The sequence below is a fragment of the Meriones unguiculatus genome, chromosome 12 (assembly GCF_030254825.1).
Source record: "Meriones unguiculatus strain TT.TT164.6M chromosome 12, Bangor_MerUng_6.1, whole genome shotgun sequence".
Taxonomy (NCBI): Eukaryota; Metazoa; Chordata; class Mammalia; order Rodentia; family Muridae; genus Meriones; species Meriones unguiculatus.
Window position 1 is genome coordinate 73,917,454 of NC_083360.1, and position 14,134 is coordinate 73,931,587.

Here is a 14,134-nt window from a genome sequence, read left to right on the forward strand (position 1 = left end):
ATTTAATCTAGGCTTTGCTTTCTCTGATTCCATAAAAGGCTTTAACAAGAAAGCCTACAAATGTGTGGGGATATCACAAACCCCTATAGGATAGCACATACCTATGAGAAAGCCTGTATTTTTCAATTATCCATCTTGTCTTTTCAAACACTAATTCCCATTGAGGTTCTTCTAACATCTGTTGTACTTCAAATTTGTAAGGTAAACCTAGAGAAGTGTAAAGATGCACATTTTCATCAACTATTTCTCCAATCTCCTTTTAGTTAAAATTCTCTTCAGTGTTTTTAATTAACAGCTTGGCAGACCAACTGAACAGCTCTTTAAACACTGGGCATTCATCAAATATTTACTGCCTGACTATATTTGCCCCTCCCAGCATGTTAATACTAAGCTAGTACTAGTACTGAAGAAAAGTAAGTGTCCCTTTCCTGACAGTTCTGTGAAAAGCTGTGTAAAAGGCAGAATGTCTTCTCATTTATCATCCAAGCCAAGAGAGCTTTTGAACAGAAGAGGGCACTGTTAGTAATAAACTGGGACTGTTCTCAGCAAAGCAAGACACAGTACCTTCTTAGAACAAGTCATCAATGCTGCATCGGCAGGCAGCATTCCTACTTTAAAGCTGAGGAAACTATCAGGCATTCAGACTAGGAGAATGGCACTTTAACAACGAAACAAAAGTCAGCCTAACTGTCAAAATGCATAAAGCAAATTCTTTCTTCACGAGTTTGTAGGAGGAAAGAGATAGCAAGCCTGATGACGACTACGGTTCTTTTCATTTCTCAGTTCTCCTCCCTTGCCTTCTAGCAACTTAAGAACAGTGACACATCCTACAGGGGCCACTGAGCAGGTTTGTTTTGGTGAAGACAACACCTGGACTACCTACAAAGCACAGCTGCCAGCTACAGTAACCACCTACTGACAACCTGGTGCATGCTTACAATCCTTACAAGTACTGGCTCTGTAAACAGGGTAATTGTACTCCTCGTTAACAGAAGCAGCAGAGGCCAATCGGAGTATAAGCCCAAGGTAAAATAAAGAGTGCATGTCAGAGCCAGGATCTTAATATAGTTAAGTAATTTCTATTCTTAATTAAAGTTAAAAGTGGGAATAAAGTAAATACTACAGGTTGACATGCTAGAAAAAATACATATGCATGCATAAACTATACATATCTACTTGGTGTGATTAAGAACAATTCTATTTTAAAAAAGCACCTAAGTAAAAACTGCCTTTCATTCAGAATATTCATATCTAATATGATATTAAAAAAAACCAATCACTAAGTATAGAAAATGCTTATTATTAGAGACATTCTAAAGACATAACCGGGTTTACAAGTAAGAAGTACCATCATCTTAAAAACTTGTAGACAACCTCAACTCCTGTGCTACATGGTTTCCAAAAAGTCAAAGCAAATGACTCAAAGCTCACATGACCATGTTCTAATACACACTGTTACCAACAGGCACATTCCCAAGGCCACTCTGACCAACAGACTCTGCAAGGTCAACAGACTGAGGATCTGTGTGCTGGTCAATGGAGCTTATTCTTCGGAGTGCCAGTCCCCTGCCTCTGCTCCTTTCTTCACGAGCACATGCTATCTATACTTTGCTAACTACAGGAGAGGGTACTATCTACAACCCTCTGGACTCTGGAATTCACTGTGAAATAATGCAGCACACTGTTCTCTGGTAACAGAGCTGCCTCACCTCCATCACCTTCACTCATTTGCCAGAACCTGGCTGAGTTTCTCTCCTCCTGATCACTAAGGGTATGGCAATTTGAGCTTAACGGATTTATTTTCCATTTTCAGCAACTATCTTCCTTCACAGCCTGAGTTATATCCTAAATAAAATTCTACTATTTTATATATTTTGCCTATTACTTTGATTGCTTCAAAAAAGTCTTCATTACTTCATTCTGACACAAAGCAGGATTACATAAACTTTAAATCATCAAATTCTAATGAATTTAAATGTGAATAGTTACATGTATCCAGTATCCACTACTGTATTAGAAATGATTAGAATAGAGGCTTATGACCAAAACCCAGAAGACTGAGCTATGACTTAGAAAAGACAAGTTTACTGTGATGCTTTCTTTCATAATGTTTATATATTATAGTCAAGTTGAAGAATTATGCGCTGTACTCAGCAGGACATTTGAAACCACTCCTGATATTATTCATTTAATAAAAGTTCAGTACTGATTAGTTGGTATGAGGAATAAAAAACAATAAATAAATTGCATTAAGAGACAAAGTGGTTAGGGGAGGGACATGGGAGAAAAGGGAGGGAGGATGGGGAAGGGGGCTACAGCTGGGATATAAAGTGAATAAATTGTAATAAATAAAAAAGTAAAAAAAAAAAAAAAGAAAAAGTGGTCATTAAGGCAGAAAAGTACTGCAGATTTAAAAAAAAAAAGATAAATTAACAGTCAACAGTGCTGAAAGTATTTTATGAAGTACAGAGCACCAAAGAATATTAGGAATAAAGTGAAACTAATTTTAAGCAAACATTCATTTAGAACCCACTTTGTACCAGGCTCCAGGCTGGAAGCTGGATAGAAACATGAGTGCGTTACAGCATGTAGTGGTAAAGATGTCATTATTCAATAGGGAAAGGAACACTGCACATGCATTTCACAATGAATTACATTGAGAAAATCTGAGCCTCCAACTACTTCCTTTCCATCAAAGTTCCCTTCCTGCCTTTCTTAGTCTGCTATATTAATTCCTGTGAAGACAAAACTGACTAGAACAACCAGAGGAGATACACATCCCAGGGAAACCAACTTAGGTAACTGGCTGTGTCAAACTAGTTCTTTCTTGAGACAGATGGGACTTAGGAGATCTGAAGTCAGTCTGTCTTTGGGAAGCCTAACGCCTCGGGAGGCAATGGAAATCTAGGGTTATGGTTTTGTTTTTTTTTTATATGCCCCCGCAGAGAAAGCATGACTGTGCGTATGAAAAGATTTTCACGAGAGGAGAACTGTGTTTTGGGCACTGCAGTGTCTCCATGCCCAGTCTATATACCCTGCCTATGCAGGCAGTGTGTACAGTGCCAGCATGCACACCCCGCGCAACACAGCTACTCCAGTGCTCAGCACATGTACCGCCTCCTCTAACATTCTCCACTGTTTCATCCTTTTAAGTAGGGCCATGGTAAACTAGAATCAAAGAAACGAGGTTGATTTAACTAGGTAGCATCCATCGAGTCCTTGCGTGATATACAAATGCTCTCATCAAATATTCTTTGATTTGAGGATAGGGATAGTAAGAACTTATTATTGCTGACAACTTACGATAGGTACCATCAGGACTAACTTCTTCACTTATAACCAAGCAGGTAATCTGGGAATATGGTAAAGGATTACTTCGATTATATGGACTAACAATCATTCCAATGAACTTTGCTCCTCCTCTGGAGAAGTAACTCTGCAATGATAAGAAAAGTATAATTAATTTCAATTATCAATGCTCTACATAGCTAACTGGAGAAAACAAAAACGGGCTCTATTCAAATAGTAGCAACTGAGTGAAATGTCTTAAGTATTCATTTCAGATACAAACTGTTCACTTTTTCATCAGAAATGCTTCTTAAAAATACATGCAACATGACTTGGAGAATGGCTTAGTATGTAAGCAGGAGGACGAAGGTTCTCCTATTCAGAATCCCCGTAATAAGCCTGGTGTAAACAATTATATGCACCTGTAACTTGTAGCGTTAGTGCTACGCAGGAGATGGGGAGACAGGGGGACTCCTGGGTACCAGCCTATCTACAGGCTCAGTGAGAAATCTCATATCAAGGGGGAAAAAAGTGATAGGACTTGGAATGTTCTCTTCTGGCTCATGTGCAAGCATATAGGAGTATGTACCCCATCACACACACATACATACAAAATTAAAAACAAAAAGACAGCAAAAGTTCACATACATTAGTTAGGGGTGGTGGTACGTGTCTACCTTAGTACTTAAGAGGCTGAAACAGGGGAATGGTGCATTACAAGTTCTAGCCTGGACCCACAAGAGTAACAGTCTTTGTCAAACAAAACATAACAAATGTGTTTACATGCTATAATACCAAATCATCTGACTATAATTCTTACTAACATGGTAATAACTATAAATAGCTACTTACATAGAAAATGTACATTAAACATAAAATTGAATAAAAACAAAACTTTTTTCCCTAAGAGATGCATCAATGCTTCCAACTACTATAGTTGTAATGAGTCCTGTCCTACTTCTTCCTGTCAGTTTGTGAAGGCTCTAAAGGTTTGTTTAAAAACAAACAAGCAAAACAAAACATTAAAAAAAAACCCTGTCTCTACTCAATTACTGACCTTCCAAATGCGTATTAATGTATCAATAAAAAGGTAAGTTATTTCAAACTACAGATGTAAAGAATGTTCAAAGTGTAAAGCTAAAAATAAGATGTTTTTATTTCATAGAAATCAGCAAAAGAATGTGTAATAAATAATTTACAAAATGTAGGTACGCAACACTACAAACACACCTGGTATTTGGCTTGTGTGTCAATATCTCGTAAAGATGGATTAGGATCAAACGCGGGGTGAGAATGGTACCAGCCAATAACACTGTAGCCTCTAAGAGCCAAGGTTTCTGAGGCCTGTGTTTGTGACACAGGATCCATCTCACACTGTAGTCCTGTGCTGAGACTGTTACATGGTTCCGCTGCACAGACCTGTAAAGGATTTTTTTTACACGATTACAGTGAAATCAATTTTATTACCTGCCAGATAAATTAAACTCCAAAAGTGTGACTGTAGGCTAGACACTTGGCAAACACTTTTCTAATCTAAAAGGCATGACAATGGTTAGTTTTCCAGGCTGCACCATAATGCCTACCCAACGGCATTTTCAACAATTCCTATTACATATGCAAATAGTTTCAGCAGAATGCTATGTAACAATTTTTACCCATAAGCACTAGAATACATTCCCACCCTTAGTTGTAGGTGGGTACACTTTTCTCCGCTGAGTGTAGTGTGTAGCCAAGGCTGGCAGAATGCTCTCCCTCTTGATAGAAAACAGATGCTGAGTATGTGGAATGCTAAGTACCTTCTGATGCATAACCTTCTACACTTGCATACTCTCACACAGAGCCATACATCAATATTTTAATTTTATTTTCTAAATTCTATCAAGTATTTGGTACAGCAGCAAGACTTGGTAACTGAAACATTTTAAAAAGACTTACTTCAAGGATCTTATCAGCCTCTGAGTATCTTCCTCCTAACAGCCCAATCACTTCTGCCATTGACACGTGAGCATGCTAAAAGAAACATGAGGACAGACTTAAGGCCTAATCCACACACACAGCCAACACAACCCGCCTCACTAGTATGTAACAATGCTGTCGCGCTGCTCTGAATAGACAGGCGTGGCAGGGAGCTGGTGGCGGGGTTGGAACTTCAGTCTCGTTCCTGATGCCAAGAAGCTTTGAACCACACACCAGAAGATGGGACTTGTTCACTTAAGAAGGAAGATAGCATTTGCATCCAAGGGACACAAAGTAAGTAATCCTAGAACCTTCTGTAGAAAACCAACACAGACATAAGACAACTGATAGGTGTCTGTAGACAGTACAAACAAGGAGCCTCTGCATTGTAGACGTAGTGGAGTTTCAGTCATCTACCGGCCAGGAGACATGGGTCAGCAGAAAATGGTAAAAGGTTAATGATGGTAGACAATCTGCAAAACTCATATGAATTTATTTTTTCTAAAATATGGAAACATACCATTGTCTGGCTTTTCCTCAAAAGAAAAGAAATTTGATTCCTTGTAAAGAGAATAGTTGAAATCTGAAATATGTATCTTCTACTTTCTCTTAGGCATGCAAAGAAGAAGGAGGAGAAGGAAAAGAGGAAGAGGAAGAAAAAGAAGAAATAGAATACAAGAACAGAAATCATAATGACTACTAAGTAAAGCATGTTAAGTTATCCTTACCAAATCCATTATTAAAAGTACTTCTGAGGCTACTTTCACCTGAAATGGCTCCTGAAATTAAAAAAAAAAAAAGAAGGGAACATTAAGAAAAGATTTTTGTTCTTCCCCATAGACATATACATTCTTTCTCCGTACCCACCTACCAAGTTCTCACCATTCATCAAAGTTCAGTACAAACAAGACTTTAAAACACCACTCTTTTCTCTCATTTTCTGCCTGACCCATTCACCTGATCTTTACTACACCCTAAATGTCCAACTCATTTATATACATGCCTTACATACACAGATAAAGAGTAGACATTTCCTGTTGGATGGGAGCATTATTAATGACTGCTCATTGATAACAAGTACCTGTTTTTCTTCACTGAAAAAATTACAAGGTATCAGCTGGAAGGGATCAAGTGAGCTGAAAAAAGAAAAAAGAATTAATATAGTGTCAAGGAGACTGAGATAAAGTATTAATCACGAATTTGAAAAATTAGCAAAAATATAAGTCCAAACTTTTGCCTGTATGAAAAAAATATTAAGCCAGGAGAATCTCTTACAGGGAGTTACATATTCTTTCATATCTGACTAAAAGCAGGAACTCTGGAACAAAATAGCTGTGTTTTATTTTCTTTTAGCAAATGAAGAGTCCTGACAGAAAAGTTCAAGTAAGATGTTTCTCATAAAAGCTTGTCAAGTTGAGTACTCTGACGTAAGACCTTTATTCCCACTACTCAGGAGGCAGAGGCCAGCCTGGTCTACCTAGTGAACTCTAGGACAACCAGGGATACAGATTGAGACTCTGTCTCAAAGGAGACATGTACACCACTACTTGTTAGTATCTTAACAGATTCATTACAGGGGGAAGACAATAAATGCCTTTTAAACTAAGGAGTAACTAACAAGTTTATTAAACAAATTAATGCAAACAGAAAGCCCTATGATAATATTTCAGAATGTAAAGAGATGAAGAAGGGAAGCTAAGCAATGCTGGATACAAAAGCATGTGAAAACAAAAACAAACAAACAAAAACCAAAAAGTCCTTCTAAGAAAGGCTTTGACCACTAAAATTGATTTTTGAAAGAAAATGACAGTTCAAAATGTATTATTTTTAGATTTATAAAATTTTACTTTATGTGTATCAATGCTTGCCTGAATGTAGATATGTATACGATGTGTGTGTGATGCCCACAATACTCCAAAGAGTCTATCAGCTCCCTTGCAGCTGGAGTTATGGATGGTTGTAAGCCTCTATGTGGGTACTGTGAACTGAACCTAGGTCCTTTGCAAGAGCAGGAAGTGCTCCTAATCACTGAGCTCTATCTCCAGGTATTAGAATAATGTTTATAGAAAGAAACTCAATCAGAAATATTTCTAGTAAGACAACTTGGAAAGAGTAGCAAGTTGAATTCCCATCTGACAAGAGTCTGTGAGGGTACCTAAAGGGTTAGGGGCTGGAGAAATGGCTTGGAGGTTAAGAACACTGACTGCTCCTCCAGAAGACCAAGACTGGATTCCCACTGCCCACATGGTGGCTCACTACTATCCACAATTCTAGTTCCAGGGAATCCAACACCCTCTTTTAGCCTCCGAAGCTATCAGGCTTACACTTACAAATATGTACATAAAGCAGTCACGCACATAATAAAAAAGGAAAAAAACAATAATGCAGACTGAGGCAGACTGAGGCAGACTGAGACAGACTGAGACAGACGGAGACAGACGGAGACAGACGGAAATGTGGGAATGTTGAAAAGAGAACAGACCCAAGAATGCCTCTGAATTTAACTTGCACAGACAAGAGCAGGTTGATGTTTCCCTTTCTTTCTTAAATAAGTTTTAGTTTTATTTCATGTGTACTGGTATGTAGATGTCAGATCCATGGGAACTGGAGTTACAGACAGTTCTGACCTGCCATGTGGGTGCTGGAATTGAACCTTGGTCCTTTGGAAAAGCAGCCAGTGCTCTCAACCACTGAGTCACCTTTCCATTACCAGGTTGATGCTTCTTAAAGGGGTGCTGAAGATGAAAGATCAGAGAGTTACAGCAACACTTAATGGACAAAACACAAAAAATAGTTATTGGAAACAGAGGCACTATTGAATACTGAATACTGGTGAATATCTAGAAAAACAAAGAGGAGCTCATATTAATATTAATGAGCTCATGAAAAATGAATATCCCAATAATAAAGTGTACAGACATTTTTGGGAGGAATGATCTGTTGCAAACTAGACATTACAATTTATAAATCTAAGTTTTGAAGCAAGGTATCTATGATTTGTGTGCGAATAAGATAAATTCCTGTGTTAAAGTATATTAGATAACTGAACAAGAATTTCTGAGACTTATTCCAGTAGGCTTTTTTATTTGGTGATCAATAGTAGAAAAAATAACTATTGCAATGCTAAATTGCTAAGTCAATTAATCAATCAATGCTAAAAGCACAAAGAGAGAAAAGCATGCATGGATTTAAAAGGTTCCTGGCAAGAAAGAATAACTTAAAAATCACAATAAACCTAAGACTCACATACAGAGCCAGAAAATTAAATGTCTGGGTACTGGAAGGAGTCTGGGATCAATATACATATACATATGTATATTAATATGTATTTTTTAATACTTAGTCCATTTTGCCCACAGGGTAAGATTAAATTTCCATTTTGGAGAGGTAACAAACAATGTGCTGAGTTAAGGTATCAGGTCTAAGATTATTTGGCCATTCTACCTAGGCTTAAACAGTTTCCACACTAAGTGGCACAACCAAATATATCTTTGCCACCCCATTTTCTTATGGGTAAAATGGGCAGGATGCTAACACTGCAAAGGGTGGTCAAAGAATTATGTGTGCGCACATAAATAAAGTACTTAAAACACAGCAAACCACGCTAGCCGCTTTAGTTAATTTACAATTTCAAAGCCCTGCCCAGGAAATACAACCACAACTGCATTTAATATCTTGTTGTGCAAAAAGGCCAAAAATAAAGTCCACTTAATGGGGCATCTGCAGGAGGTAGGATGCCTAGAAAAATCAATGAATTCAACTTACTCCGACAATTTCGCAAATTAAAAAATTTCAGTTCATTGTATCACATTAAAAGCAACAAATTCCACAACAACTTGTGAAAGTTCAGCCAGAAAGATTTGTCCAGTCATACCTAGAGTTGAATGACTCCCATATACAGAGGTCTCCTAGGCAATCCTCAACACTCAATGAGCCAGAACATTGAAACTCTGGCTCAAACTTTTGTAAATTGATAACCAGTGACATAAAATAATAATAATAAAAAAATAAATTCCAAAATGTAGTCAGTAATTTTTCAATTAAAACAGTTGAAGGGGCAACGGAGATGGCTCAGTGGTTAAGTGCTTGTCTGTGAGTGACAGCCCCGAGTTTGGAATTCCAGAAACCCTTGCAAATGCCGGGTGAGTACGGCAGCTCAGCTGTCACTCCGGTCTCCAGAGCAGGGTGACTAGCAAAACTGAGCACATCAGCAAGCCCCGGTGAAGAAAGCATGCTTCAATAAATAAGGTATGGGAATGATAAAGGATGTTCTTGACATCAACCTCAGGCTCACATATGCACACGGGGACATGGACACACACACTCACACATGAGGAAGAAAAAAAAAAGAAAAAAAACTATCTGATATATCTTATATGAAGTATCTAATGCAGCTACTGGGTATTTCTTCATGTACTTTCTAACCATGTGTGTTAAGAAAATACATTATATAACATAACACTGTACCTTTTGGGTAGTTTTGAAGCTTTTGAAGATTTAACTGGTTTGGACTTTTCCTCCTCTTCTCTTCTTTTTGCCAACTCCTCCGCAGACAGATGCTAGAACAAAACAGTCAATCAGAGGGTTCACCAGCTACTCAGGCAGAATAAATATCTAAGCAGCTTAAGGACATGTGAGGACAAGATCAACCAAGTTGGTATACATTGTTTCCTTGCTACCAGTAAATTTTAGGCAATAACTTCTAAAATTTTGTCAAATTATATATATATATATATAGCCCTATCAAAATCAAAGTTTGCTTCTTCTGATTTGCCCATTTCAATCAATGATAGTAGTCATTACGTTTCAAAAACCTTCAAGTCTTTCATTTCTCATTTCTAGCTTCCAGGGCTAAGGTGGCTAAATTTTCTTTTACCACTCAGATATCACAGTGTGACAACTAAGAATGCAGATTCCTAGGGCTGAGGGGATAAATCGGCGATAAAGTAGTACATTGCCTAGCATGGATGAGGTCCTGTTTTGATCCATGGGAGTGGGGGTCCACAACATTCTAAAATTCTGGAGCAGAAATGCAGGGCTGGTTCTACTCCATAGCAGCTGAGAGAACACCACTAAGCTCTGAAGCTTTCATGCTTCAGTATCCACATCTTCATCAAATAAATAATAACAGCAGTAATAAAATGTCACGGTGTACCGTGAAGTTAAACATCAATGTCCACAATCTAGTAATTTCTACTACCGCCCCTCTACTCTAATTAAAGACACTATGCACCTTTCCCAGAATATTAGTATTTTCCTGTATCTGTACCTTTGCTTGTGCAACTCCCTCAGCCTAGAATGCTTCCATCTACATTTTGAGATGATTCTTCTCCTGATCCTTTGGTTCAAACATCTCATCTTTTGTGAACTCTTTCCTCATCACACTCTTTGGGAGTACCTCATATCCTTAGACCAACCTTATGGGAAGGAACCATGTATTACTTATTAAGACGTCAACAAGAGTACTAACATAAAGTTAGGGACAGGAAGAGGAAGGGCACGAGAAAGGTGACATTTATTGAGTACCTTGTCCAAGCGAGCACACTGAATGACTAATACTAGGACCTTAATATACTTCATCTCAGTTCTCTTAAAATCCTTTCAGAGAGGCATCATCCATACTTCACAAATTAAAATTTGAAATTTGGTACAGTTGAGTAGCTTCCTGAGAAACAAAGCTAATAAATACATACTCATACCTTACTTCCACTCTACTGCACTAGTTGTCTACAATAAATTCTATATATGAACATGTGGGTACGTGTGTACATATGTACAATGTCTGTTGTCTATGTTTCTTTCAGGGTCCCAATTTCTATTAGTAGAAATACTACTTCCATATTTATGATTCAATATTCTTAATGTTTAGGACAGTATTTTTTATTACATTTTTATTTTTTATATTAATTAGTTTATTCACTTTGTATCCCAGCTGTAGCCCCCTCCCTCATTCCCTCCCAACCCCACCCTTAGAACAGTATTTTAATTGGTTTATCAAACATCATAACATCATTTAATGACATAAACAGAGCACGCCAACTAAGTCTGGTACTTATTCTTGATTTAGAGACAATGATGATGAGATAAGAGAATCAAAATTCTGAGCACAAGTCAAACTTCTAGTTTAACTGTACCACTGATACCTCTGGCTTGGTTAATGGTAACTTTTCAATAAACTAATTAACATGGAGATGAGCACATACACATTAACAATGGAATCAGTGCAATATATAGGAATTAAAATAATGAAAAAAGGTTTCATGGATAAGCCACAAATAAGGTCAAAATTACCTCAAATGTTTGCCCTTCTAAGTCTTTTGCATCACACCAGTTTCCCCATGGGTCTCTGACCCTCCGTCTCCTTGTACGCTACATTAAGAAAAAAAATACAGGCAAAATGTAACATGAACCTGGCAAAATCCTAACCACATGAAAACATAAAAACTAAACAGTAGCTTTCTAAATCTTTACTATTTAACTATTGTAATATTTGATCATCAACTCAATAAACTGTATTCTGTTGCCAAGGTGTAATAATCAGTTTGTTTAGTCAGCCCACTTCTCGAGGGCACTAGCAGCACCTGCAAGGTAGGACCTGGGTGGTGGCATCAGTGTATCACTTTAAAAAACACAGCACCGAGACTTTCTATATTTTCCTTGATTTCTTCTTTATTCTCCTTTCTATTACCACTTAGAAGCTAACATATCATAATAAAAGTACTGTTAGACCACAAAGAAGCACAAAGAAAATGGACTTGCTTCCAATTATCTCTTGTAGAGAAGAACACATAGCAAAAGGTATAATGAAAACAGAAACAAACAATTATCCCAGCTTTAGAACGGCCAGAGCCAAGTTAAAATAAGCAGTGAAAAATTACGAAATGTGTAGATTTTATGACTCATCTAGCTTTGCAAACATTATACCTGGTGTTTAAAATAGACCAGCTGCCAAAGATAGTTGTGTAACTAACTTGTATGATCTCCAAAGAGTCATTTGAAAACAGCCTTTCTTTAGACAGCAAATTCAAGTAGAAACTGTTCAAAAGCAAAATAGTCTGAGATTTATTTTCTCTGTTACCAATTCAATGTGAAACTAGAGGGATCTTACTGTGACTCTGGCTTACAGGAAACTTGCTGGGTAACTTTTACTTTTGAGTCAGGGTCTCACTGCGGAGGCCAGGGTAGGCTTTAACTCAGAGGTCTGCCTGCCTCTACTTTGTGAATGCCGAGGTTACATGCATGTGCCACCACACGCGGCTGCTGTGTGTTGCTTTATTTGTTTTCTCAATGTGTACGGGTGTTTTGCCTGCATGTATGTCTGTGCACTACATGCATGCCTGATGCCCAGAGGCCAGAAGAGAGTGCCAGATCCTCTGAAACTGGAGTTACAAATGCTTGCAGTCTGTATGATATGGTTGCTGGGAAACAAACATGGGTCCTCTGCAAGAGCAACAAGTACTTTTAACTGCTATGCCATCTCTCTGGCACTTAACATATTAGGTATATAAATCAAAACCAAGTAGCTTATGAGCACTTTATTTTTCTGTTTATGTTTCTGTATACTTTGTTAGTGGATTTGAAGGGCTTTCTAGTTTGTTTGGGTTTTGTCTCATATGCACTTAAATGGCTAAGATGAAAAACAAGAGAAAACACGTTCTTCTACTCAGTGACAATCTGCTTAGGAAAGCAACTGCTTACCATAGACTGCAGGCGCCGGGCAAGCTGATATGCTGCTTCTGCTGCTTCTGCATCTTTTCTGTCACTCACTCGTACTTTATCCACTGGTTGTGGCCTGTTATATACTGCCTGCTCTGTTGGAATTCAGGAGAGATAAAACAAGCTATTATTCTGTGAAGTCTGTTATTTAGGAAGATACTATACTGTCTACAGCTGAGCTCCCATGATTCTTATCCCACAATCATACATTTGATGTGCCATTTAGTTCTCAAATAAACTGTGCTGTTATTAAATGGCAGCTCAATAAAAGCAACTATCAAAGAAATAAGTAATGTGTATAACTTCTGGTTAAATAAGCGCTGAGCCCATTTGGCTGACTTTGGCAGGTTAATATAGAAAACACTATGTCATCTCTTTGTGGCTGCAGTTAAAATATCTTAGTTTCCTAAAAAGCTAGTCTTTATACAGAGCTTGGGACACAAAAACCACTTTCGTAGAAGAGTAACCCTAAGGGAGACTGTACATTCTTAACACACAAAAATGAAATCATCTGTCAGAGGTTTTCTGGTTAGCTGTCTAGCTCACCTCCAAAAACCAGGGATGGTAAGGTTCTGATTCCTTATTACTACCCATCAGCAGCTTTGTCAAGTGAATTCAATGATAGGGTAGAACTCACTCTGACATAAAAAAATTAATAATGAAAGACTTTCACTATTAAAAATATTGTGTGTCTGTGTGTGTATACACATGTGCAAGTGTGTGCATGAAGTCACAGGACAACTTTTGGGAGTTGGTTCCCTCGTATCAGGTAGATCCCAATGATCAAACTCAAGTTTAAGGCTTAGGGGCAAATGACCAGCCTCATTAGAAAAATGTTGTGTTTTTATTATAATTATATATACAGGCTCATACATTATTTCCTTTATTTAACCCCTGCTAGAAACTCTCTAGCAAGAATACAGCACAGGGTGAGTAACACTTTTACAAAATGTGCGGGAACAGATACATTTCAAATTTCAGATTTTTTTTGATCTTGGAATACATGGAAAAAAAAAAACAAACAAACCAGAAAATGCCCCCAACATCTAAACTTTTTTAATAGCCATGCTGGTCTCAATCTATTTGTAACGTAAATAGGCTCTTCTTAGATTTCTCATGAAATTATATACTTTTACTTGACAAAGAATTCTTCAGTTAAATTATTTCTATTATG

General features: G+C 37.6%; 1 protein-coding gene across 2 annotated transcripts in view; it reads right to left on the bottom strand.

Moving 5' to 3' along the window:
• Positions 1-14,134, bottom strand: part of Mysm1 (Myb like, SWIRM and MPN domains 1) — a 40,340-nt gene that overhangs the window by 7,281 nt on the left and 18,925 nt on the right. For both annotated transcript variants that reach the window (XM_021663161.2, XM_021663160.2), the window contains exons 9-17: positions 12,943-13,055; positions 11,536-11,613; positions 9,712-9,803; positions 6,326-6,380; positions 5,973-6,023; positions 5,224-5,298; positions 4,519-4,707; positions 3,304-3,436; positions 102-207 (exon numbers count right to left, since the gene is read on the bottom strand). In XM_021663161.2, coding sequence (XP_021518836.1) covers positions 102-207; positions 3,304-3,436; positions 4,519-4,707; positions 5,224-5,298; positions 5,973-6,023; positions 6,326-6,380; positions 9,712-9,803; positions 11,536-11,613; positions 12,943-13,055 — 892 coding nt within the window. The remainder of the gene's footprint in view (positions 1-101; positions 208-3,303; positions 3,437-4,518; positions 4,708-5,223; positions 5,299-5,972; positions 6,024-6,325; positions 6,381-9,711; positions 9,804-11,535; positions 11,614-12,942; positions 13,056-14,134) is intronic.